General features: G+C 42.0%; 1 protein-coding gene and 1 pseudogene across 2 annotated transcripts in view; both read left to right on the top strand.

The window, feature by feature from the left end:
* Positions 1-741: 741 nt before the first annotated feature.
* LOC308416900 (large ribosomal subunit protein eL30-like) lies at positions 742-1079 on the top strand (annotated as a pseudogene). The gene has a single exon. The product of its transcript is annotated as a large ribosomal subunit protein eL30-like (transcript).
* A 3411-nt stretch (positions 1080-4490) lies between these two features.
* Positions 4491-27678, top strand: part of SWAP70 (switching B cell complex subunit SWAP70) — a 56207-nt gene continuing 33019 nt past the window's right edge. Inside the window, exons 1-2 of the mRNA XM_080912018.1 lie at positions 4491-4615; positions 23986-24126. Coding sequence (XP_080768144.1) covers positions 4517-4615; positions 23986-24126 — 240 coding nt within the window. The 5' untranslated portion in view covers positions 4491-4516. The remainder of the gene's footprint in view (positions 4616-23985; positions 24127-27678) is intronic.

Below are 27678 nucleotides of genomic sequence, written 5' to 3'. Positions count from 1 at the left end.
CCGGTGGCTTTGTTCCCCAGAAGCCTGCATACCTGCTGGCACTATGAAGTCAATGAACAGGGAGGAAACTTTCAGATTAGTTCCAGCTTGATTTCTGTTCTGCAGCAACAGAGCTACAGTAATAGGATTTTGCAGTCGACTTCTAGTGGGCAACCAAGAGTAATAGTCATAGTCTATTTTGTTTGTGGAGAAGGTACACTGGGTCTTCCTGGTCAATAAGTCACAGGGATATAGTCTATGCCTAGCACTGTCCATTCATACAGGGTACATGTCTGTGTTCAAATCCTCTGAAAATATTTTTAAATTAGCATATTCTGTTTGATCTAATCAATCAATTAAATAATTAATTTTATTAATTATTCAATCAACCACCCATTGAATATTACTTAATTATATAATAAACTAAGTTATTATAAACCATACACAAACCAATAAACTTAATTAATTAAAATTAACCTTAATAATTATCGAATTAATTAATTATTTAATTAATTAAATTAGTTTTTTCAAGATAGAATTTCTTTGGGTAGTCTTGGTTATCTTGGAACTAGCTTTGTAGCCCAGGTTGGCCCAAACTCACAGGGATCTTTCTCCCCAATGCCCAGGTTAAAGGTGTGTGACAACACTTTCCAGTTTCCTTTCTATTTTTAAACTTTAAAAAATTACATTTATGCCTTTTTGTAGGCACCCATTTTGGCAGCCGATCTTGGTTGGGGGTTGTCCCTCACATAAGGCAAGAAGATGGTGGCCGCAAAGAGGATGAAAATGTCTCTGGAGTCGATCAACTCCAGGCTCCAGCTTGTTATGAAAAGTGGAAAGTATGTGCTGGGGTACAAACAGACTCTGAAGATGATCAGACGAGGCAAAGTGAAGTTGGTTGTCCTCGTCAACAACTGCCCAGCTTTGAGGAAATCTGAGATAGAATACTATGCCATGTTGGCTAAAACAGGTGTCATCACTACAGTGACAATAATACTGAATTGGGCACAACGTGTGGGAAATACTACAGTGTGCACTCTGGCTGTCATCGCCCCAGGTGACTCTGATATTAGAAGCCAGAGCAGACTGCTGAGAAGTAAACAAAGTTTTCCTTTAATAAAACTTTGCCAGAGCTCCTTTTGGAAAAAAAATTACATTTATTTATTTGGTGCATGTGTGTACACTAGTATGTGTGTGTGTGGGCACACATATACCATGGTAAATATTTGGACCAACAGAGGACAACTTTCTGGAGTTGATTCTTTCCTTTCAGCATGTGATTCAAACTCTGATTAAACCCTTGATGGCAAATGCTTTTACCCACGGAGCCATCTGGACAGCCTCCATTTTAACTTTTGTAACTTCAGGCAACAGTGCTGCTGAGCTTTCTGTCACTATGTAACAGGAGTCATCTTTAATACAACTGTATTAGTTTGCTTCTAGAAGCATTGTAACAAAATATCCCAGGATGAGTACTTTAAGCCACAGTGGCAGCATTAAGCAAGAGGGATTTATATTTGGGTGTTGGAAGAAAAAGGTGGGGCCTGGGGGGGAATGGAATGGGTAGTGATGGTGGGTGTGGGTGATGGGAAGTTGTTGGCAGGCTTGGCTCTATCTAAAGACTGAGAGGAAGACTGTTCCATGTCTTCTATCAGCTGCTGGCTGTTTGCTCGTACTCCTAAGCATCCCTTAGCATGCAGGACTCTGATGCCTGCCTTCTTGTTGGCACCGTGCTCTCCCCATGTGCATGTTTGTGCTCAAATTTGGCTTTTTTATGAGGACACCAATCATATTGGATCGGAATTATCTCTCAAAGGACCCTATCTCACAAATGTGATCTTATTCTGAAGTATTGGGGGTTAGGACTTCAGTATGTGAATTTTGGGGCTGACACTAATACCAGCTTTATTCTTTCTTTTCCTTACTTTCTTCTTTCAACCCTGTAGAGAGACTGTCTTGTGTGTTGTATGGACACATAACCTGTCAATTAAGAAACCTACAGCCTGTAGGAAAGGGTAGAAAAGAAGGTGGGACCTCTGGGAGGTAGAAAGAATTCTGGGGTAGAGTCAGGCATTCCCTGGGAAGATGTGAGTAGTCTAGTGCTTGGTACCTGAGCACAGGTAACTAGCCACATGGCAGAAAGTAGATTAAAATAAGTGGCATAGGCAGTTTATTGAGCTCCATAGAGATGGCACTGGGAAAATCCAGAGCCAGACAGGCACTGGGCGACTCTGTGCCTCGAGGAGGAAAATCAGCTAAATACGGGCAAAGGAGATCCTAAGAAGCCGGGAAGCAAAATGTCCTCATATTCATTCTTCATGCAAACCTGCCGGGAGGAGCACAAGAAGAACCCAGATGCTTCTGTCAACTTCTCGGAGTTCTCCAAGAAGTGCTCAGAGAGGTGGAAGACCATGTCTGCTAAAGAAAAGGGGGAATTTGAAGATAGGGCAAAGGCTGACAAGGTTTGTTATGAAAGAGAAATGAAAACCTACATCCCCACCAAAGGGGAGACCAAAAAGAAGTTCAAGGACCCCAATGCACTCAAGAGGCTTGACTGAGGTAGGGTCTTTCTGTACAGCTCAGACAGCCCCTGAACTCACGATGTCGCTCCAGCTATCCCTGAATTTGATGATGATCTTGTTTCAGTCTCCTGAGTGCTAGAACTTAAAATGTGCTCCATGCGAGGCCTGGTCAGGTGGCTCAGTGGTTAAGAGCGTGTACTGTTCTTGTAGTTGATCTGAGTTCGGTTCCCAGTACCATGATGACAGCTCACAACTGCCTATAGCTGCAGCTTCCGGGATATATGATACCCTCTTACGGCCTCCTCAGACACCTGTACACACAAAGCACACGCACACAAAGAAAAAAAATTTCCGGTGGGGTGGTGTATACTTTTAATTTTACCACTCCAGAGGCAGGCAAAAGGGTGATGAGTAGGAGACCAGCCAGGTCCTTGTCCATACAGGAAGTTCCGCCCCTAGCTAAGCTACACAGTGAAATACTGTGTCAAAAAGGGGAAGGGGCTTGTGGAATTTTAGGGAACTAAATTATAGTTTGGCTAAATTGCCATAGGACAAATCCCTTTATAGGAGCCCATATTGTGACAGTGTGTGCCACCTTGGCTTTTCATTTAAGCCTCGTGTTATTTTATCATGTTAATCCTTAAAATATCATGTTATCTAATAGTACTCCAGAAGAATAATAGTACTCCATTCCATTTTACAGGCAAGGAAATGAAACTTCATATTTATTCATAGATGAATGAATGGGAAAACCAAGATTCTGCCCTCACCTGTGTAGTAACCAGACGTCTTCCCAACTGATCCCAAAATGACTCATGCCTATTGATCTTCATTTAATGGCTTCATTCCCAGTTACATAGGATGGACATAGGATGGACTCGAGAAATTAGTAAGACATTGAGTAAGTGACAGTGAATGACACTCAGGGCTGGATTTAAAAATTTAGGAACAGGGTGTGGTGGTTCTTATTTGTAATATTAGCAAATAAACTAAACAACCATCTATCCAACCTAAAATCCCCATTCCTTTTTCTTTTAGCCATTCTCTCGGTCTAGATTGGTTCTTTTAAGTGGGCCAACCATTCCCATTAGTAAAATAGATGGAGTGATTTGCATGATTTCTATTCATGCTGGCACAATCCACCAGCGACAACAACCTCACCTCCGTGAAGCTCTTCCTAAGATGTGAACTCATTCTCAAGGACTGGGGTTAGAAAGAAAATGTTGTTGGGTGTATCAACTTCTTCTTACACATTTATTTACTCCGTGTGGGTGTGTGGGCATGCAGTCCAAGTCGGGAGACGACTTGCAGTTCTCATTCCACTATGTGGGTTTAGGAGATGGAACCTAAAGTCGTTAGGTTTGGCATCAAGGGCTTTTATCTGTGGAGCTATCTTATCAGCCCATCATTGACTTCTTAACTCTTCTTAAAACTTGTTGCTGTGCCCCCAGAGGCCACTGCAAAGGACCATCACTGCACATTTGCAAAGTGCACGAATCGCCTTCTCAGTTTTCATTTTTGTTTCTGTCTCCTTCATCCTTCCTGATTTGGGACCGAGCATTCTAGGCTCTGCCTGGTCATTTTTCGGCGTCTTGTCTGGCCTCTTGAGACGGTGACTCCATCCCAGGACTCAACCAAGGCTTCTTTAATAACAGCGAGACTCCTGCTGAGGCCGCAGAGGCTGATCACTTCAATCTTGCCTGTTCTTCGGGATGGTGGACTTTTCTTTGGAAGCGCATGCGAGCTTGGAAAATGACCCGAGTTGGTGCGGAAACCCACCACAAGCACTTAGCTTGGTGTTTACCTACGGGTTAGTGGATTGAGGGTATTCCAGGCGCTGGCTGGTGAGATGGAGGAGGCGGGACCAGAGGGGGCGTGTCCTCTGGAGGGCGGGGTCTGCAGCGGTCAGGTGACCGCACGGCGGGCAGCGTCGTCTGTGGAGCTACTGCTGGAGGCAGAGGCGCGGAGGGGCCGACCGGACTGACGAGGTCCGCTGGGGCAGCGCGGCCGCGGCCATGGGGGGCTTGAAAGACGATCTGCTCAAAGCCATCTGGCACGCCTTCACCGCGCTCGACCTGGACCGCAGCGGCAAGGTCTCCAAGTCTCAACTCAAGGTGAGCCCCCTGCCGGCGCTTCCCGTAGGGCACTGGACCCGCGGCGGTGTCCGCCGGGAGGGCTGGTTGGGAATGCGGCGGGGCGGCGGTCCTCACTCTTCCTTCAGGCCTCCCGGGGGTGCGCGGGGGCGGGCGCGCTCCAGCGGCCCCCGCGACGGCCGAGGTGCGCTCCAAGAGGCGCCGCGGGACCTGCGGAGCGTCTCCGGGCGACGGGATGTAGGGGGGCCCGGGAGCCCCAGGCTCGCCTCCCGGACGCCGAGCAGAGCCTCCTCACCTCCGCGTCGGTAGACTTTGGGGCTAGTGAGAGCGCGTGCGGAGCGGCCCCGCGTCTTGCCGGCTCCTTGCAAAGGCCATTGCTTATGCAGAGTCCTCCTTAGGGCTGCCCAAAGACCCGAGAGTATGAGGTACGCATAAAGGGATACTTGTAAGTTGAGTAAACCCCAAAGTGGCACTCAGCCAGGAGAAATTGGCAGCGTCTTGAAAAGCCTGAAATATAGAAACAGACAAGAGGAGCCATTCAACAGGCATGTTTAAAAACATACAGATTTTGGATCTGAATCACTGGTTTGCTTAGCCTCTTCTGAGAAGAAATTTCCGAAGTTTGGGTTTGCTTTGTATATTTTGTGCAGTAAATGAGGAAGTTCTTTTCAGTAGTGACTTTTATGCTAGCAGGATCTGGCGTTCTCACTTGTTTTCCTTTTGACCTTATTCATTAAATCATAGTCTGGAAGGACCGATGGAAATTAGCCAGATACTTTTACTTAAAAAAAAAAAAGTAATGTATGGGGTTTTGGAGAGATGGATGCTCAGTGGTTAAGGGCGACTGCTCTTCCAGAAGTCCAGAGTTCCGTTCCCAGCACCCACGTGGGGTTAGCTCACATGCTACAGGGTAGCCTCTAACTCCAGCTCCAGGGGATGCCTCGCATCTGTGAGCAGCAGCACACACATTTTCACACGGACGCTCCTAATTTAAAAATATGTTTTAAAGTTAATCATAGGTTTTTCTGGTGTACAGTTCAGTGAGCTTTAGCGCATGTAGGAAGTCACTATCACTAACTAGGATTTCATCAGTTCCGTCCCACAGAGCTTTGTCATACTGCCCCATCTCCAATAGGTGGTGACCACTGATCTGTTCTAGTCTTCCTTTTTCTAGTGTGATAGGAATGGGATCTTCTGAAACTGGCTTCCTTTACTCAGATGAATGCCTTAGACATTAACCTATCCTGTGTGCATTGTTATCAATCGCCAGGCTATTGCATCTCACAGGTGTGCCACAGTTAATCCTTCACTCCTGAAGATTTGCTATTTCTAGTTTATTTGTGATTCTGAATAGAGCTGTGCGATTTTGCTTTTACTTTTACCTCTTATACGTTTTAGATAGTGTGTAGCCAGGTTTTCTTTTAACCATTCTGACGTGTCTTCCAGTATTTAGGCCATTTACGTTTAATGCAATGATTGATACTGATAGCTTTTGGGTTACCATTTTATGATTGACTTATGTTTTCTTTCTTTCTTTTTTTCCTCTGTGTACTTAGAATTACTATTTTGCCACTTTAAGGGGAATGTAGAAACCTTATGCTATGTAAGATCTATTATCTTCCCTGCTTTATGTTGTAATTATCATGCTTATTACTCTACATACACTGAAAAACATCATCCATTCAATTCTAACTTTTAAAGAACTTTAGGAAATAGCTCATCTTTCCTCCAGATAGTCCCAGGGTACCCCTCAATTTTGTTACTATTTTACAAATATGTATTATTTAAAAATTTGTTAATACTTACAAAATATGTATTATTTCAATAATTTTGTTTAAGTTTCAGAGATGTGATTTGTCTCAAGTTACCGTGTAAGCAGTAGCTAGTTTAGAACCAAGATAATGCCTGGCTGTGCCCCCCCCCCCAACTCTCTCTACTCATTTATTTTGAGACAGGATCTCTATCTATAGCCCTGGCTGTCTTGGACCTCACTATGTAGACCAGGCTAGCCTAGAACTCACAGAAATACACTTCTTTTTGCCTCCCTAGTTCTGGGATGAAAGACTGTGACACCATGTTTAGCAAGATTTTCACATTTTAAAGCCAGTGTTTTTTAATCTTTGTCCCCCTACCCCTTCAAATTGGTGACATAGCATTCTGTTACTTTCATTGCACTCCATTAAAAATTTGAGGGAAAGAACCTGGGGGATTTTTTTTTTAAACCTCTGTTAGTCTTAGAGAACGTGTGTGTGTGTGTGTGTGTGTGAGTGTGTGTGTGTGTGTGTGTGTGTGAGAGAGAGAGAGAGAGAGAGAGAGAGAGAGAGATACATCTGTGGTTGCCCTGTCTCAGTGTAGATATGGAGACCGGAAGATAACATTCAAGAGTCAGTTTTGTCCTTTCATTGTATGGATTCCCAGGTCAAACTCAAGTCATCAGACTTGGCAGCAAGCACCTTTTAGCGGCTGAGCCATCTTGCTGGCCTCCTTAGAGCATTATTGGCAGCAAGCTAGACTGGAAGTGTAAACTCTCAGCTCATAGTTTTCAACCACATGTTGGTAGCATATCTGGGAAGTTGAATCTGATCTCTCCTGGGCCAACATGATAGACTGGATTAATTCAGTGTGTACATCTTGACAGTGTTTTTGGAACTGAAAATATTTAAATTTAAATTTTTCTTGGTGTCTGACTCCATTTCATTGGGGAAAGTAGTGTTTTGGAACTTATATATTGATTTGTGTATAGGGTACCTTGCACCATGCTAATTTAATAAAAGGTTAGTAGTTTTAGGCTGTTTTTTTCTTGACTATATTGGGGATGGAACCCAGCATACTAGGCGAACAATCTTCCTAAGCTATACCTCTAGTCCTATTTTTACTTAAAAGAAGTATAAGTATCTGTGTATGCATGTGTTCTTGTATGTGTGGATGCACATGGGTTCATGAGACAGAGAATAACCTCAGTTGCCATTCTGAGGAATACCATGTACCTCCCCCAGACAAGGTCTTTCATTGGCTTGAGCTTACCAATTAGCTGACTGGTTGGCTGCTGAGCCCCAGGAAATCTTCCTGGCTTCACCTTCCCAGTGTTCAAATTATTAGCACACACCACCATGTTGGGTATTTTCACAGAGATCTAGGGATTGAATTCAGGTCCCCAAACACTTTACACCCAGCCACCCCCATTGAAAATTGGAAATTGAACCCAGGACTTGCAACATTCTAAGTAAGCTCTTTACCACTGAGATATACTTCCATATATATTTTACAGACAGAATCTTTCTGTGTATCCCTGCATGGGTTAGAACTTGCTGTGTAGATCAGGTAGGCTTTAAACTTAAGCAGTCTTTCTGTCTTTCCCTTTCAGGTGCTGAGATTGCAGATGGAAACTACATTTAGTTTATTTATTTATTTTCCTGAGACAGGGTTTCTTTGTGTAGCCCTGGTTGTTCTGGAACTCACTCTGTAGAATGGCCTCAAATGCTTGGCTTGGCTTTTTATTTGTTTATATTCATTAATTATTTTATTTATAGTGTATATTTTTGTGTGTGCACAATCATATGAGCATGTGTGTGCTGTGACATGCATGTGGAAGTGAGTCAGTTTCCTCCTTTTACCCTGTGGACTCAGGAGATTGAACTTAGGTCAGACTTGGTACAAATGCCTTTACCCACTGAGCCATTTTGATGGGCTATTTTTAAAGTTATGTATATGAGTACACTGTCGCTGTCCTCAGACACACCAGAAGAGGGCATCAGATCCCATTACAGATGGTTGTGAGCCACCATGTGGTTGCTGGGAATTGAACCCAGGACCTCTGGAAGCCAGTGCTCTTTATTTACCGAAACACCAGCCCCTATTTTTTTTTTTTTTTTAATTATGTGTATGTTTATGTCTTTGTGTGGGTATGTGCATATGTCTAAGAAGGCCAGAGACATCGAATCCCCTGGAATTGGGGTGATGTCGTAAGTGGGTGCTGGGAACCAAACCCTGGTCTATTGCAAGATTAGTATATGCTCTTAACTGCCGAGCCATCTCTCCAGCTCACCTTCATAACTAAAACTTTTTAAAACTTATTATTATTGTGTGTGTGTGTGTATGGTTGTATGTGAAATCAGAAGTATGCAGGCCCTGGTATGTCTGTAGTGTTCAGAGAATAACTTTCAGGAGTCTGTTCTCTCAGTTCACGGTGGGGATAGAGCTCATGTCTTCAGGTCATACTGCTGAACCATCGGGCCTACCTTTATACCTTTGGCACAGATGGATACATTTGGTAAATACAGAATGGATGCTTTATGTGTTGGGCATGGTGCCCAGTGCAGGAGATAGAGCTTTGAGATTGGGAGAAAAAGAAATACAAGTCTTTGCTTTCAAAGAGTTTGAATTTATTTAAAATTTATTTTTTAAAATAAAATGTAATTAAGAGGATGACATTATTAGAAAATGCCTGTTTGCTCCTTCTCTCTGCCTCCTGCTCATATAGACTATATTGTTCAGATAATTGCCCTGTCTTGAAAAGTCTAGCACGAAATGGGAGTTTACACTTGTAATCCCAACACTTGAGAATCTGAGGCAGTAGGATTAGTACAAGTACGAGATAATCTTGGTTGTAAAGTGTACCAAAGCTACAGAGCAGACTGTTTAAAACTCAGAAGGGCCTGTGAGCTGGTAAGGGCACTTGCTTCCTGGGACCCCTGTGGTGGAAGGAGAGAATTGATTCCTGCAAAGCCCGCTGACAATCTACATACATGCAGTGGTGGGCGTACATGACATCATGTATTGTGGTAAAGACGGAACCACAAAGACAGTAGAAATACTGAACAGAAGATACTCAGTTTGAAACTTAAAATCCAAAGAAAAAAATTAATGATGTAACTCAGTGTTACAAATACAGACTTTCACTGGACTTGTCAGTAAAATAAAAATATATGGGGGTAGAGAGATGGCTCAGTGGTTAAAGAGCAGGCACTGCTGCTCAGCCATTTGCAATTCCAGCTCTAGGGATCCAGTACTTTCTTTTGATCTCAGGGGTTTCTGCATATACACGGCACACATACATGCATTCAGGCACACACATCTACACGTGAAAACAAGCAAATAAATATTAAGACATGGAACATGTTGTATAAACCATGCATGACTTGCAGAGTTTTGATAGGGGCAGTTCAGCATTGTCACAGGGATGCTTCCTTGTTAAAACAAGTGGGTATAAGGTCACTGCTGGTCAGTGGTTTTCCTGAAAGTTTTCAAAAGTCCCCTCCTCCTCACAAAGAAGGGAACCATTTCTGCCCTCTGTAGAAACCGTTAGCTCCATTAGCCCAATTTATAATATATTGTTAAAAGGCAACTCATTCTTTTATTCTAATATAGACTTGGTGTTACTCTGTTTCATAGGTTAGAATACACAGGGACACTTAAGAGATTATGTTCAGTTTCTTTTAAAAAAATTTAGATCACATTGCTGTAGAAATAGCTCTGTAAGAGCACTTGTTGTTCCTTGTGTGTCGTCCCCCTGCCCCCAGTCCCCTGAACCTCAACCTATGTGGCTCTGGTTGTCCTAGGACTCACTGTGTAGACTACACTGTCCTCAGACTCAAAGAGATTTGCCTGCCTTTGCCTCTTGAGGGCTGGGTTAAAGGTGTGCATCCCTCGACACCTGACTACACTTGTTCTTGTACAGCACCAGCTTATACTCTGGTATGTGGCTCACAGCCATTTTTAATTCCAGTTCCAGGGTTTCTGACGTCCTTTTCGGTACCAGACAGGCACTTGCTATACAAACATACATCAGGCAAAAATGTTCATATACATAAAATAAAAAAATATTTTTAAATTGTGAAATTTAAAAAAGATTTTTAGGTATGTGGTATGTGTGAGAGAGAGTTATGTGCACAGGAGTTTAGGTTCCCATGGAGACATGAGGCATCAGATCCCACAGTGCTGGAGTACAGCTGGTTTCAAGTCACCTGATGTGTCTGCTGGGAACTGAACTTGGGTTCTCTGCAAGAGCAGTTTCAATCTTTTTTTTAATTTTTTTAAAAAGATTTATTTTATTATATGAGTACACTGTAGCTCAGACACACCAGAAGAGGGCATCAGATCTCATTACAGATGGTTGTGAGCCACCATGTGGTTTCTGGGATTTGAACTCAGGACCTCTGGAAGGGCAGACAGTGCTCTTAACCACGGAGCCATCTCTCCAGCCCGAGGAGTTTCAATCTCAGCCACTGAGATATCTCTCTAGTCTACTTCTCACCTCTGTTTTATTTTTCTGATAAGGACTCATGTAGCCAAGGTTACCCTTGACCAGATCCTGCTACCTCCACATCCCAAAGGCTGGGATTACAGGAAAGCATTACCACTCCTGGCTACTAAATTCAGCCTTTTCTAATTGGGTAGATGTGCTCACCAGTGGGAGTAGATCCCATTAAACTAACAGGAAAGAAACTTTCAAGCTTGTTTTCAAGAATACTCCTTTCTTAGAACAAATTGATTACATCATTCATCTTGGATGCAATGCTCTTGTGTTTTCTGAGCACCATTAGAAGATTGTCACTTTTAGAAGACTGGCACTTTTTCTTGTAGGAAAGGACTTTATAAGACTCTGAATAAATATGGTAGAATTGAAGTTTGGATATCTTTTTTAATAATGTTTTCTCTTAGTTTGGTTTGATTTCGGTTTTTTTGTTCTTATTTCTGGGGTCAGACTTAGCCTTCCACCTTGTTGGGAACAGTCTTGCTCATTGTGACATATAGCAAAGTAGTCGGCCTGGACACTGCAGTCCTGCCTTCCATTGTGACATTTTTTTGAGAATTTTGGAATTTTGCTCTCTTTAAAAAACACAGAATATTATGTTTTCATTTTAACCCCAGATATAGGAAGTGAGGCTGCTTCGAAGTGTCACAGCATCTTACTATGATTTGCCCTATTCCTTAGCAGAAGTGTGGTTTTGTCAGCTGCAGATAGTTTCTGTGATGCTGTGAATTGCACTTGGAATTCTGGGAACTTTTCAGAGGGTACATAGATGCTAGGGTTCTGAGAGTTGGAGTGGGTTGTTGGTTGTTTAGGGAGGTTGGTTGTCTGCTCTCTCGTTCCTTTCTTCTCTCTGTCTCTCTGTCTCTGTCTCTGTCTCTCTCTCTTCCTCTCCCTCTCCCTCTCCCTCTCTCTCTCTCTCTCTCTCTCCCTCCCTCTCTGCCTCCCTCCTTCCCTTCCCTCCTTCTTTCTCTTCTATTTAGTGATGGAGTGAAACTGGGAGGTTGAAGGGTGGGAAAAAGAAGAACCCACAAAGTAGAAAAGACCAGCTACATTCCATCTCCTGTCGGGGTGCTGGGGTTAGAGTGCACAAGTTACTGCATCAGGCTCTTATTCGGGTCTGGAAATCTGAACTTTGGTTCTCATAGTTAGCCAGCAAATCCTTTACTCCCTGAGCCAACTTCTTAGTCTCTTGTCTAATTTTATTTCTTATCTATGTATTTATGTATATATCTATGTATATATGTATGTATTTATGGGTGTGTATGTGAGGAACAAAGAGAATGAGCGTGTGTGTGTGTGTGTGTGTGTGTGTGTGTGTGTGTGTGTGTGTGTGTGAGAGAGAGAGAGAGAGAGAGAGAGAGAGAGAGAGAGAGAGAGAGAGAGAGAATATGTGCAGTTGTACATGGGTGCCTTCATGTGAAGGCCAGAGGACTTGGCTTTTATTTCTTAGTGAGATCTACTTGTTTTTTCAGACACAATCCCTTGCTGCTCTGGGGATCCCCAGGATGGACTGGCTGGAGCTAGGGCCCACTTGTGTCAGCTTCCCAGCCCTGGGATTATGAGCACCCATCACCATGCCCAGCTTTTATTATTGTTTCTATTTATTTCATGGTTTTTGTTTATTTGTTTGTTTTGCCTTTTGTTTTTGAGACATAGTTTCTCTGTATTTTTTGGCTGTCTTTGGACTCACTCTGTAGAGCAGGCTTGCCTCCTACTACTGAGTACTGTGGGGCTCATGTTTTAGTTTTTGACACAGGGTCTCAGTATATAGCTTTGGCTGGCCTGTAGCTTACCTGCCTCTGCCTCCCAGTACCATTATTATTATTATTATTTTAAATGAGAGACAATTGCATGTATATTTCATAGTTTAGGAGACCTTAGTATTCTGCCACTTGAAACAGACTTTACTTTTAGGTCATGTGTAAGTTTGCAGCAGTCATACTGGAAGTAAGTTTGGGTGTATTATTTGAAATAGAGGAAATGATTATTCTATTACATTTTGTTTGTCCATTTAGGTGAGGTGTAAGCATGTCACAGTGTGCACACACAGGTCAGAGGCCAACTTGGGAGACATGGCTCTTTCCTTTTAGATGTGGGTCTCAGGGATCAAACTCAACTAGTCAGGATTGGCAGCAAATGCCATTTTTTGGGCTTTGATTGTCCTTTATTTTGTGGTTATTTAAAAATTATCATCACATTATTTAGCATTTCATTGGCTGTTTCTTGCTAAGGATTTTATATGTAATGTCAACATAATAAATTAGGTTATTAACTATTTAAGAGGAACTGTTATAGTTCATATATACTCATGGTATTAAATTCATAAGACTAAAAAGATGGCATTTATGGCATGAAAAGTCTCTCCCAGCCCACACTAGTTCTCTGCCGATATGCTCCTTCCAGAGCACGATGTACTTTAATTTAATACTCTTACCGTTATACAGTGAGTGTTTTTCTCTTAAATATAGCAAACTCTAGTGATATTTTTGCAACCTCTATTATAAAGTTGAGTTTGTAATTATGGCTTCAGTGTGAATTACACATTAGTGCTGGAAGGGTCTTAAAATAAGTGTTCTGGCCCTGTTCAGATCCTGTTGTTTTTAGAAACTTTCTTTTGGTACGTTTTTGAAGTTGAGGAGCTTATAACTATAGTGAAGATTTAAATACAAATCATGTTTAGAGGGTCAGTATGGGAAGTTTGCATCTTATTTCTCAATGATAGATACTCATTTATATTCTCCCCAATAGATTCTCATTCTGTAGCTCAGGCTGGCCTCAAACTCAAATAAACGCATCTTGTTAGCCCTTCCAAGAGGTTAACTGAACCATTAGGCTTAAAGAATTTTTTTTAATCAATTTTTTTAATTCTAAACCATGGTACTGGTTTGCATGTAATACCTTGTGTTCTGTTCTCATGCAGGCATCTAGCGAAGTTTTAACATGGATTGTTAAAGTAATTGAGGCAGGCAAGAGTAATCAGTTGAAAACACGAAGGGAGGAAATGGCAGTAAAGGCCTTACTTTGTGTGACACTTAGCACCCAGAGCCGTGATTACTGCTCATGTTCTTGACACGAATAGCACTGAGTCTCTAAACTGTTGGCTGTCTCTGCTAGCCATGGAGGTAAAGTCTCTTTATGTTGGCAACCAGACATTCTAATTTTAAGAAGCAAGGTTGGGGGATTGGAATCGTGAGGCAGCATGGTGGAGGTCCCTGCTTGTAACTGCAGGACTCCACAGGCTTGAGACAGGCCTGAACATGAGACAGCCTGCTGTGGATTACACAGTGAGACGATGCCTCAGAGAAAACAGTCTCTGAAAATGGTTTTAATATTTTACCAAAACAGAAGAGTAAGGATAGCTTTTATGTAAAAAGAGCATCAGATATTTCCAAGTTTTAAAGTAGGTAGGAGTGAATTATGAGTTATTTCTATTTTCCATTCTTTGCTAGAAAATTTTCAGTATGATAACTTGGAAATTTGGTGCTTAAAAAATACATTGGGGGGTGAAAGAGGGAGGATCTGATGCTCCCTTTGTCTCTATGGGCACCAGGCACATACATGGTGTAAAACCCTGATGCACGTACAATAAATCTTTGTTTCTATTTTTTGTTCTGTTTTGAGACAGGATTTCTCTTTGTAGCCCTGGCTGTCCTGGAACTTGATCTGTAGACCAAAAATAAATCTTAAAAAAGTAAACTCTTGTCTTACTAAAGATGGTACTTGGATTTCAGGGCACTATTTTTGGTGTTGTCTGTCCACTTTAACCCAACATTTCTGGCCTTAAAACTCAAGAGTTTACAGGGCAGTTGGTGGCACATGCCTTTAATCACAGCACTTTGGAGGCAGAGGCAGGTGGGTCTCTGTGAGTTCAAGGCCAGCCTAGTCTACAGAGTTCCACAACAACACAAAACCCTTGGAGTTTACAACCTTCTTGAACTTCACTTCCTGTTTCTTTTGAGTCTCACCACAGTTTTACAGGGACACAGTAACAAAGCTAGAATCACCTGCTTTCTACGTTTCCTTCCTCTGGATAGGTGTTTCCCATTCCTGTTCAGCTGAGGGTGTGCAGAACCTTCCCCCTGTCAGTGGTAAGTCGTAGATCAGAGCAGCCGATCTCTCTCTTTCATATCTCCCTCTCACAACAGAAATGCAACCTGTGTCTTAGCATACATACATCTCTTTGTCTGGACAGAGTCCACAGTGGCCTGGAGCTTACTGTGTACCTCACACTGGCTTAAAACTCAAGGTGACCCCCTTTCTTCAGCCTCCCAGTATTGGGATTATAGTATTAAGCCATCCTGCCTAATTTTTTTCTTCCTGAAATGGGGTTCTCACTGTTTTGCCCAGCCTCACCTCAAACTCGGGGTTCACAGGATGCTCTCACTGGGCTGAGTTCTGTCACTTTTTCAGTCCTTTCTGTATTACAAGTCTGCTTGATACTGCAGCTCTCAGCAGCTGAGAGAGAAAGCATTGGTTAGGAACTTCACATATGCCACCTTTCTCTCAGGAAGAAGAAAGATGCAACATTTCTAGGCCTTCTGTATCTTTTGTCTTTTTAGGAATAATTAGCTTTGTCACCTTTGCTTTGAATTAGAAGACTGATAAATGTGTGGATAGTGGACCAGCCAGAAATGACACTAGATAGAAAAAAAAAGCTATTCTGGAGCTAGAGCAAGTATGGCCTAGTGGTAGAGTATTTGTCTGGTATACAGGAGGCTCTTGGTTCTAGACCTCCTATCCCCCACCCCCACTATGCAAAAAATCAAAACACCACCACTAATCAAACCAAGACAGTTCTCATTGATTGTAGAGATTTTATTTCACTGAATTGTAAAAGGAGGGCTACAGTCTACCCTCAAGGAGTACAGCCCCAGCAGTTCTTTCTAACCATAGGAAGATACGTGCTCAGTGAGATAGCTCTTATACTAGAGTTGAGAGACAGCAGTTGGCATCTGTCGTGAATTTCGGCGATAGACTTTGGTAGATTGGACTGAATTAAAATTCTAAGGTTCTTTTTACGTAGGCAACTTTGGGAAAATTTCCGTTCGTTTCATTTTCATTTATTTATTTTGTGAGTGGAGGGGATATGATATGTGCATGTATTGGCATGCATGTGGAGGTTGGAGCACAAGTTGCAGGAGGTGGTTTTTCCACCGTGTGGGTTCTGGGATGGAACTAAGGTTGTGAAGCTTGGCATCAAGGGTCTTAGCCAGGGAGCCATCTCTCCAGCCCTCTACTTCTGTATTTTCTGTTAAATGGGAAGATTAAGACACAGGATACTTTTCCCTTTCCTTTTTTTTTTCCTCCCAAGATTTATTTATTTATGTTACGTGTGTGAGTACATTGTAGCTGTCTTCAGACACACCAGAAGAGGGCATCAGATCCCATTACAGATGGTTGTGAACCACCATGTGGTTGCTGGGAATTGAACTTAGGATCTCTGGAAGAGCAGTCAGTGCTCTTAACCACTGAGCCATCTCTTCATCTCTGCTTCTCCCTTTCCTGTCCCTTATCATTGCTTTTTTCTTTCTATTGCTTCTGTTACTTGTGAGCCCAAAATATCAAGTGGGAAATTCGAGAAATAAACAGTTTACGATTTTTAAATAGGTTATTATAGTGTTGCTCTAGTTGTTCATTTTATCATCATCATCATCATCATCATCATCACCATCATCACCACCATCATCACCATCATCACCATCTAAGTCATTGTTAATATTTTGCTTCGTTTAATTCGTAAATTGAATTTTATCATTGATATATGAGGAAAATACGGTATTTTTGGGATCTGATACTGTTTGCAGTTTCATGCATTTTTGGGAGCTGTTGGAATGTGTCTCTGCATAGATTAGCTGGGAGGCTGGTAGGGACAAAAGTCGTATTGTAGGCACCACACGGAGGCAGGAGGCCAGGACAGAAGACAGCAGAGTAAACCTTAGACTTGAGATCTTGGTCATTGGTTGACTGGACAGTATGGTTTTAGATACTTATATTTCTTGGAGAAGAGGGCACTACACAACTCTTGCCTACAACAGACCTTTCCATGCTCAGTCCTCAGTTTGTCCTTTCATTAGAAGTCTCTATCTGAGGTCTCTCTCACTCCCATGCAGGTCAACCCTGGGCATCAAGCATGCAAGGCAGACACTATCTCTTAGCTCCAGCACCGTCAGTAACTAAAAACCCCAGACACTATCTGCAGGAGAGGTTGCACTTAAAGTTCTTTCTGGAAGGATAGTACGATAGAAGGTGCACAGATGTGTAAGGATGGTGGAGAAGAAAAGAAAAAAAATCTGAAAAATGTCAAGTGTTCTTGATTTACCAATGTTTGTTGGCTACATCTCTCGTGAAGGACTTTATTTTTGGGGGGGGGGGGATTTGCACATAAGGAGTGTGTACAGGGGTGCAAATCACAGACAGACAAGAAGCTTATTGGAATTTTGTTTTCACTGATGATTCTTTCTTTGAAACAGGAAGTCACTCTTTAACCTGGAGTTCATTATGGGATCAAGACTGATCTTAAACTCTTGGCAGTCCTTCTTTTTCAGCCTCCTCAGTGCCAGATTACAGGTGTACACTGCCGTGTCTGGCTTCAGTGATTATCTTTCTTAATACTCCTATTCTTGAATACATATGTGTGTGCTGATATGCAGGTGTGTGTGCATGAGTGTATGTGTGTGTGTGTAATTTGAGACAAACGTATATGCTTTGATGTGAGTAGGATCATATTTCATGTGCTTTTGTGATCTCCCTTTATAGCGTTGTGTTGGGATTACCTTTCAGTAACACTTTTGAACTGTTTCATAGTGTTAATGTGTTATGTTTTATATTACTGTTTTTCATTCATAGAATTTTTAGATGTTTTTGTTTTCCTTCAAACACATTGCCAAACATGCTACAGTGCATAGGTCACTTCTATGTTGTCCCTGTTCAAATAATCGTCTATTCCCACCTGTCGGTCATGCTGTAGTCAGGAGAGTGGCTCTGCTTTCTCCAGCACTGAGTCTATAAGCAGTAGATGCTATGGTAGTTGCTCAAGTATCAGTGTTACTCAGTAAAAAGGCAGCTTATTTATTTATATTAGTAAGGTTAGGTATCTTTTCCTATCATTTTTTTGTTACTGATTCAATTTTTTCAAGTAAAGAATAGGGTAGAAGTTAATCTTTGTAGAACATACAGAACTAAGGAACGTGGCTGGGTATGGTGGCAAGCACAGTCCTGTAATCACAGTATTTGGTGGTAGAGGTAGAAGGATCAGGAGTTCATACTCATCCTTGGCAAGCCTGGGCTTTAAAAAAAGACCTTGTCTCAAAAACAAAAGAAAAAACAAACCAACTGTCCAAAAACCCAACAAGAATAAGAACAGCAACAATAACCTGTCCAAAAACAACAAACAACAAAACAAGAAGCAATTCAGAGGATGATCTCTACGTATTATATATAGTTTATAGTTTAGGGCTTCTTTTTGAGTCAGGGTCTCGCCAGGTGGCCCTGGGTGGCCTGGAGCTCAGACATGCAGGGCCTCTGTCTTCTGAGTGCTGGGGTTAAAGCGGCATGCCACACCACACTCAGCTACAACTCTGTCAGTGGAGTTTCCTTGTAAAACTGCTAGCCAAACACACCATGTTTAAAAATTCTCTTAAATGCAGACAGATGAGGGCTGGTGAAATACGCGGTGGGCGGAGGGAGACGCTTGCTGCCAGTACTGATGACTTTGTTTCAGTCCTTGGAATGCTCCCTGGAAAACACAGGATGGAAAGGAGAGAACTTCTGACCCCTATACTTCCACCGTGGTACACATGTGCTTCCCCTTCCCTCAGTAAATGGTAAAATGCAGAGAGGAATACGATGAGACAGTGAGGATGCGGTCAAGCCTGACATCTGGTTCGATCTCTGGGACCCACATGGTGAAACTTCCATGTGTGCTGTGACATGCATACCCTCTGCCCCTGTCTCCACCCCAACACATACATTAAATAATGTAATAAAAAATTTAAAATGTGGAGAGATGGTAAGACATACCAAAAATCCCACATACTTTAGGCTTCAGTTGTCCTGTTGAACTGAACTTCTTATATTTTAGTCTTCTTTATCAGCCTTCTATCCATGTTTTTTTGCTCATTTTCCTATTATATGTTTCTATTTCTATTTTTTATTTCTAAGAGTGGTTTGGATGTTGTGGCATTGACCTTTTTGTTTGCTTGGGTATCTTTTTTTCTGGAAGGGAAATTTTAAAACTTACGAGATGAAATTTACTAGTGTTTTCTGGTAAGTTCCTGGGGGAAGTTGATTAATTTACCAAAAAATGAAAGGCTTTTTTAGTTTACTGTGAGATCCTGTGGTACATTCATAGTTTACACCTTGCCTTACTCTGTCTCTCTGGGTTAGGGTCCTCCCTTAGCTCCATCCTTGTCATTCTCCAGCACAGAGAAGACAGTAGCAAGCAGAGCTTTCTTCCTCAACCTCAGGTAGGGGTCTGAGATCCCACTGGCACTGGGGGTGGAATAACTGCTGTGTAGTGCCCTGGTAAGCAGGGTGCTGGTGAATTATTTCCTCAAACTTATGAAGAATGAATGACCTGTGCTGAAGGGGGCGGTGGGTTGAAGGCCTGTTTCTAGTCTAGGTCATCACTGAGGGACAGTTGGGAGACTTGGGTTCTACTCCCTTCTTTGTTGCTCATCACTGGGTGACTTAGGTCAAGTCTTGGGCCGTAGTCTTTCTTGTCTATGATATAAAGAATTAGAAAGCTGAATGAGGTGGCTTACACCTCTTAATACCAGCACTTAAGAGACGAGGCAGCAGGATTGCCAGGAGTTCAAGGTCTGCACAGCAAGACCCAGACTCAAACACAAATCAAACCAAAACAGAAAGAGTGGACTTTAAAATGATTATATTATTAAAATATTAAGAGCTTTACTATTAAGACGCATTTTAGAAAGAACTTACTCTGCTACTGAAAGCTTTGTGGATATTGGTCAGCATGTACTGTGGGTTCGCAGTGAGGTAAGATGGTGGCTCTGCTCTCAGAATATCTGAGTTTGTGTGACCAGAGCTTATGGAGCAGTGTAGTGCAAGAATTATAGGTGTCTTGGGGCACCCAGCTTGAGGAGAGACTTTTGTTTGGGGATTTAGGAACCTCACTCAGGGAAGGGGAGCTGCAGGGTTTGCCTGAGATCTGGTGAGTGAACTTGCTTGGCTGGGTTTGTGGTGTTTGTGCAAAGTCACAGGAGAAACCGAGGCAGGAAAGGTAAAGTGAGATGGCCTGTGGGAAGACTTGTGTGTGTAGTTCGGGTGTTTCACTGGCTTCTAATTCTGTAAGCTGTTAGTGACCTTCAGACAATGTAAGTAGCCCCTGGAAATTTATTTGGCAAAGGTATCTAGGATGGTAATTGTTTATACTTGGATTGGACTAAGGTGGTTTTTTTGTTTTTTGGGGTTTTTTTTTTTTTGTTTGTTTGTTTGTTTTTTTGAGGCTAAGTAGAATGAAGATAATTTAAAAGAAGCGGGTAAGACACAGCAGGTAAAAGCAGGAGGAAAGACTGTTGGCAGAAAGGAAAATGACTCCATGTGGAAAGTGGACAGAACTTTTAGTAGACAATGCCTTTAAGGCAGGGCATAGTCGAGGTAGGAAATTGGTCATTCTGACTCTTTGTTAGGAAGAATTTTTTGGTAACTTGCCATTAGCTTGAAACTTTATAAGTCAGACAGGAATTTTCATGTTTTAAAAAAGATCCCTCATGAATTACAGTTCTGTAATTGTGCCATTTCGGGCAAGTGTTTGGAATAGAGGTCTCCACCCCCTTTTCTCAGTGTTGAATCTTGCCTATTGCGTACATCCTGTAAAGGGAAGCGGAGTGTGACTCGGGCACATTTCAAAGAACCCTTTAGAATCTCTACATCTTTGGGAGGGTGAACATTCAGTAGTCCTCCCTCCTGTGTGTGTGTGTGTGTGTGTGTGCGCGCGCGCGCGCGCGCACAGCAGCCACCCGAACAGGGAATCAGTGTCAGAGCAGAGAGTCCCTACGGGCCAGCAGCAGGCTGCCATGAAGGGCGTAGAGAGATGAGTTTCTGGCATGGATGTGGATATTTTCTTGTGTAACAATGATTTATTCTTTAGACCAGAGGACTGGGAGCAGAGTTGCTTAGCAATCATGTGGGTGCTAAAAGAATGGCCTTTGGGGGAGCAGGCATTTGAAGTAGGGACAAGTTCAGCTTTTCAAGCAACTTGTAAAGACTCTAATAGGAGCAGCTCATGGCAATCCTTTTACAAATTAGGGACTTGTAGTCTTTTTTGCTTTTGATTGCTTTTGTTTGATCTGTTTTTCTGCTTTCTCATGTGGAGAAAGGGCTAATGCTTCTGGTAGTGGTTTCCTCATAGGCCTGTGCTGAGAGAAGAGGGTTTCTACACAAGACTGGTTCTGAGAACGACTAAGGGAGCACTACCCATCCTTGCAGCCTAGACACAGCCTGCACACGTGTCTTTGGTGACCATTTCCTAGGCAAGGCAGTCAGTCTACCAGCCGAGGGAAGGTGGTACAACAACGAAAGAATCCCGAGAGTGCAGCTTGGGTTCTAATTCCAGTTCCTGACATGAAAGATTGATTTTGGGGCATATTTTCTAACCTGCACATGAGCATCTTCATCTGTAAAGGTAGCTACTTTCCTTGCAGGATCTAAAGTGAATGATGTGGATCTGCTCTAAAAGGCCTAGGTTGCTGTGGAGGTTTATGAAACTTACCCATCTCCTTCTCCCCAGCCCCTTTTTAATCAAGACATGGTTTCTCTGTGTATCCCTGACTGTCTTGGAATTTATTCTGTTGACCAGGCTGGCCTGGAACTTATGGAGATTCTTAAGTCCTTCTCTGCCTCCTGAGTTCTGGGATTAAAAGTGAGTGCTGCCAACTGGCTTTACCAGCTTATATTTTGGGCATCAGAAATTTTTCTTTTGAAAAGAAATTTTAGATAAAGTGTATATGTGCTTTTGTGTGTGTGTGTGCGTGCATGTGTGCGCACGCGCGCAGATGTGGAGGCCAATGGAGCACCATCTCCAAGGCCATGCATGATCTTTCTCTCTCTTTCTCCCCCATCCCCTTCTTCTTTTTTTTTGCACTTTGCAAAAGGAGAGGTGTAGAGTAGGGTGTAGTTAGAGGTAGAGTGCTTGCCTAACCATGTATAAAGCCTTGGGTTCAAGTCGAAGAACAGGAAACAATAAACCAGATAACAAAAGCAAATGACTTTTTTTTTAAGGAGCTGTGTGAGTCCTGTCTTCTGTCCCTGGCCTCCCATCAACCAAATCCTTTCCCTCACTGTTAATTGTTTCTTGTGTATTCCTTAGGAATTTATTTTTCTTCCCTTTTCATTTATCTTGTGACACTTGAATATCATATACCCTTTAAAAATGTAGTTTATCCTGGAGTTATTTCCCTATCAGTACACAGAGAGCTTCATCATGATTTTAAACTTTTATAGACATGCTATAATTTAACCAGTGATTGGGGATTTTTACTTGGTAAAGTCCCTAATGACTTTTATGTTTGGATGGCCTTTGAGCCTGATATGAGAACTTTTGTTTGTCATTTTTAAGCACTTTACAGCCTTGAAATCAATCCTTACAAAACCTCTTTGGGGTAATTTAGGATATTCTTGGTAGATTGAAGAAATAATATATTTAGGATTTTGCTGACTATGGTGTGCAAGGTTTCATGACATTTCTACCGTGTTCTTAGAGGCTCCACTGGCCAAGTATAGGGTCTGAGGAGCACAGCCACACAGCCTGCTTTGTGAGGCTGGTAAAAGTCTGCATTCTGCACTTATGATTAGTAAATTGACTTCCTTAAAATTGATAGAGCGTGTACAGAGGATCTCCACACAGATGAAGCTTTGAGAAACAAAACCAGTATAGAAAGGAGATATGCAAATATTCTTTTTATAGATTAAAACTTTTTATCTTAAAAAAAAATCCTAACTGAAATAGGTGAATACAGAAGTTGACTTCCTTAATGAAATTGAAGATGCCTATGTAGATGAATGTGGCTCCCTCCCTTGCATAGTCCTGGGTGACCTTGAACTCAAAATCCACCTTTCTCTGGTACTAAAGGACTGAAGTGCACAACCATGTTCATAGAATGTGGAAGAGTAGCTACCACAGCCTTGTCTTTGTAATGTGACCTGTTCAGAGTGTTTACGAGAAATGGGAGTTGCTCAGTTTTAATTTAATTTAAACCTTGAACAGCTGAGTTTACTGATTGAGTGCTTAAGTGTGCACTTGGGTTACTGTACCACAGCAACAGTCCTTCCTGTGTGTGCTCTGGCATAATAGTTCTCCTCCCTTTCCCCCCTCCCCCTCCCCCTCGGATGTAATCCAGGGCCTCCTCACACTAGGCAAGCATTCTATCACTGTGGTGTATCTCCAGCTCCTAGCCTTTCTTTTCTTGTGTATCTGTGAATAACTATCCTTTTTGGTTTTGAGACTAGAGATGTATGTGCCAGTCTGGCCTGAAACTTGTTGCCCTGTCTGACTACGAACTCACACTCTTCTGTTGGAACTTCTCAAGGGCTAAGTGCTGGGATTATAGATGTGCTATGACTGTCTTGTGTCTTTATGCTGATGCCAAACTTACCTAAAGTCAATTTAGACATATTAGTACACTTAAAGATTAAAAATTAATATTTGATGTATTTATATATTACTATGGTTCTTTCTAATAAATGGGAAATGCTGAGTCCAGAGCAGCTGTCTTGTCTAGGTCAAGTACCTTCTCTAAAAGGCTTTACAACATTTGCTAGTTTTTGTAAACAAATTCTCATGCCCGAGCTGCTTGACAAGTGGAGAGTTTAATTTTGAATGTATTTTATTGTGCCTGCTCCCCTTTCCTCCTTAATGTGGACTAATTAATAAAAATCGACAGGGAGTATTTGTCCTCAGACCATCGTGCAGCCTGGTTCATAGTGAGCAGGTAGTATAGAAGCTTGATTAAAGTGAAGCGCATCTTGGAAAAGAGGAATGGAAAACCCTTAGTCACACCCTGTGTTTGGTAGATCTTACCGTCTTCTTTCACTTTTACAGTATGTTGTGCTCACATGGCTAAGTGTTACATGGTAGTAAGAGGGTGTCTTTACATTATTATTTTTCCTTCCTTAGGTCCTTTCCCATAACCTGTGCACGGTGCTGAAGGTTCCACACGACCCTGTTGCCCTTGAGGAGCACTTTAGGGATGACGATGAGGGGCCTGTCTCCAATCAGGGATACATGCCGTATTTAAACAAGTTCATTTTGGAAAAGGTATGATGCTAACCCTTCTCACCTACAACCCCCCCCCCCTTTTTTTGCTTTTGTGAATCAAGTGGGTCAAGGCAGCCCTTATTGGTGAGCACATTAAGAAGCTAGATATGAAGCCAGACACGATGGTAGTGCCAGAACTCTGGCAGAGGTAGGTGTATCTCTGGATTTCAGAACAGCCAGACACTACACAGAGAAACCCTGTCTCGAAAAACAAAACAGAAGCTGAGTGCTGAGGCCTCAGGAGATAGGAAGAAGGCTGAGGCTTCTTTCCATCTGATATCACCAGGTTGGTTCCTTCTTTGAAATTAAAAATGTGTTTGTGTTACTCTGTGTCCATCTTCTCTCAGGGTGCTTTATGTATCCCGGAAACCAGGGCTCTTCGGTGCTGGCAGTGGTTGTCAGAGAATGAGTGTGTGGAGTCAGACGGGATTAGTTGAGGGGGTGATTATTGTTACTGGGTAGATACCACACAGCCAACTGCATCGTAGACTTATTCTAAGGTGGCTCCTGGTTTAATGTGGCATAGTTCATCACGACCTGATGGGGAAGGTTAGCAGTAGGAGGGGCTAGTGGCTGTGGCAGTAGTGGGAGGAAGCTGCTCACTCACATCTGGGCAGACCAGACTGGGAAGCAGATTAGAGGGCCATTTTCTCCTCTTTTTTCCCTTTTTACTAAGCCTAATTCTAAAGCCAGAGGAATGGTACCACCTACATCAGGATGGACCATCTCTCCTAAATTAATCCTCTATGGGAGTGGTGTCACAGCCACACCCTAAGGCAGTGGTTTTCAACCTGCGGGTCATGATCCCTTAGAGGTCCCATAATAGGTATCCTGCATATCATATATTTACATTATGATTCATAAGAGTAGCAGAATTATAGATATAAAGTAGCAACAAAGAATTTTATGGTGTATGTGTGGGGTCACTATAGTGTGTGGAACTATCTGTATTAAAGGGTTGCATGCCCTAAGGTATGTTTGAACAACTCTCTATAGCAAAAGCTTTTTTTTTGAGACAAGGTCCCTCTATGTAGCTTAGCTGTCCTAAAACTTGCTATGTAGGTAGATCAGGCTGGTCTCAAACTCACAGTCATCCACCTGTCTCTGCCTCTTAGAGTGCTGGCATTAAAGATATATATGTACCACCATGTCCAGACATAATCTTAAAAATTATAGATAGTACTTCTGTGTGGCTGTAAAATGCCTATAATTCTATTATTTGTGAGGTAGATGTAGGAAGATGAGGAATTCAAGGTCACCCTCAGCTACAGGGTAATTTCAAAGCCAGCCTGGACTACAGAGGCCCTATTTCTAAAATCAAAATGAACAGAAATTATAGGCAGTAAGGAAATTATTTGTGTTATTAAGATGTTATGAGACATACCATGGAATTCTCAGAAGTCTGGAAATTGCTTTGTTTTCCAGCACCAGGATTAGCGTGGGCTGAGTCAGTGGCAGAGGCATGGTCCACTGGCCTCATCTTCTGACATTCTGTGCTCTAATACTGTATTTTGTTCCCCTTGGTGTAGTATATTTTTAGATTTGCATTTTAAGTTCTGAAACACTCTCATAGTCTGGTACTTTAAAGTCCTACAACTGAGGAGTAAACACTCTCCAACAGATAGCAGAATTGAGAAACCCCAACATTTGGAGCAGAGCTTTGTCATGTGGCCAGTGAGGATGTCATAGAATAGTGTGCCCTGTTCCTCGATGCCTGGCCACCTGGAGTGGAAGCTGACACACCACCCTGCCATCCGAGGAAAGCGGCAGGATTTCCATGCAGTGGGGGCAAGTCAGCAAAGATTAGCATCTTGTTTTGAAATATGGTTTGAGGAGAAAAAAAGCCAGTAGTGAGGAATGATAGGAGGATTGCTGTTCCTTATGCAGTGAAACTGGGAACTGTTGACCATACCAGATGTACATTCTAGTTCATGTGACTTTGCTGGATCTCAGTGGTAACCCTGTGAGCAGAAGTAGCTTAGTCAATAAGCGGCAAATAGATTATAACAACTTTTAAATTTACATTTATTTTTTATTGTCTGTCTGAAGTCAAAGAGGGTATACTTGTGGAGGTTAGAGGTCAGCTTGTAGAAGTCAGCTTCTTCCACTGTGTGGGCTCCAGTGATTGAATTCAGTTTTCAGGCTTGTTTGCTGGCCTGTAAACAGAATTTGAACCTAAATCATTTAACTCCTCCCAGTAGTGTTCTTTTAACTGTACTTTTAAAGACTAAATCCTCTTTTTCAATTATTTTAGAATTATTATTACTACTACTGCTATTATTATTTTCTTCATAGGGGCCATGATGATTGAAGGCAGGGGTGGTGTTACTTTGAAACCTTTCTAATAATCTCAGACTACCTCTGCTCCCATCCAGTTGTCTCAGGTGCTTTAGGTAGATTCTCTTACTGTTTCTTTCTGTCTATAGGTCATTTTCTCTACATTTTCTGCTATTGCCCGGGAGTTTTATTCTGAATAATCTGGCCCTGGAATGCATTACATTGAAACCTGCTTTCTGAAAAGGAGCTTTCGTATTTGACAACTGCATTTACTGCCAGATAGACATTCCTGACGTTAGTCACACTGACAGAATCTACTTTGTTTTTCTGAGACTTCGGATGGTTAGCTGGTTCTTTGTTATATACCAAATATTTTGCCTGGGTATTAACTTTGTATTTTTTTTTTTTTTTGTTTTGTTAGTTTTTTAGGTCTTCTTTTTCCTTTCCTACTCTTCCTCATCTTCCTTCTCTTTGAAAACATTATACTTGGATTACTTGATGGTGAATAATTAAAGACATTGATCAGTTATTATTATTTTCGGAGACAAGATTTCTCTGTGTAGCCCTGACTGTCCTGGAACTTGCTCTGTAGACCAGGCTGGCCTAAAATTCACAGAGATCCACCTGCTTCTACTTCCTGCTTAGGCATTTCTCCAGCCTGAAAATTAAGTAGTTTTAATTTACCACAATGACTAAATTACCTTTCATCATATTTATAAATCCTTTCTTTTTGGAGGGAGAGGAAGTAGTTTGAAACAGTTTGTGTAGCCCAGTCTGACCTCAGACTTACTCAGTTGTCCAGGATGACCCTACACTCCTGATTGTCCTGCACCTCTAGGGTTGTGGTCATAGGCACTCATCACCGTGCCTCACTGAAGGCGGTGCCCTTTTGAGTGAAAAAGGCATTTCATGATGAGAGCCACCAGTGACTTTATGCTTCTAAATACTGTGGTTAGTAAATGCAAAAGCAGTGTGGTTTAAAGAAATGATATGTTTAAATATAGCAAAGTTGTTGGCAGAAAATTCACATTCCATGCAGTTTTCCTATTTAACCTTACAGTTTGGTGGTTTTTAGTATGGCTGGTTTTGTATAACCACCACTATAATCAATTTTAGAACATTTTGGTTATTGTCTTCCAAAAAAAAATCTCATTTAACTAGCATTCATAATATCTCCCCCCACAGTTCTAGGCAAGCACTAGTCTATACTCTGCATTTCCTGTTTTTGCCATTCATTATGAATGAATCTCTCCATGTCCAGCTTTTGTATCTGTT

Source organism: Micromys minutus, assembly GCF_963924665.1.
Source record: "Micromys minutus genome assembly, chromosome: 2".
NCBI lineage: Eukaryota > Metazoa > Chordata > Mammalia > Rodentia > Muridae > Micromys > Micromys minutus.
Note: the sequence above shows the minus strand (reverse complement) of the source record. Positions and strands in the feature narration are given on the sequence as shown.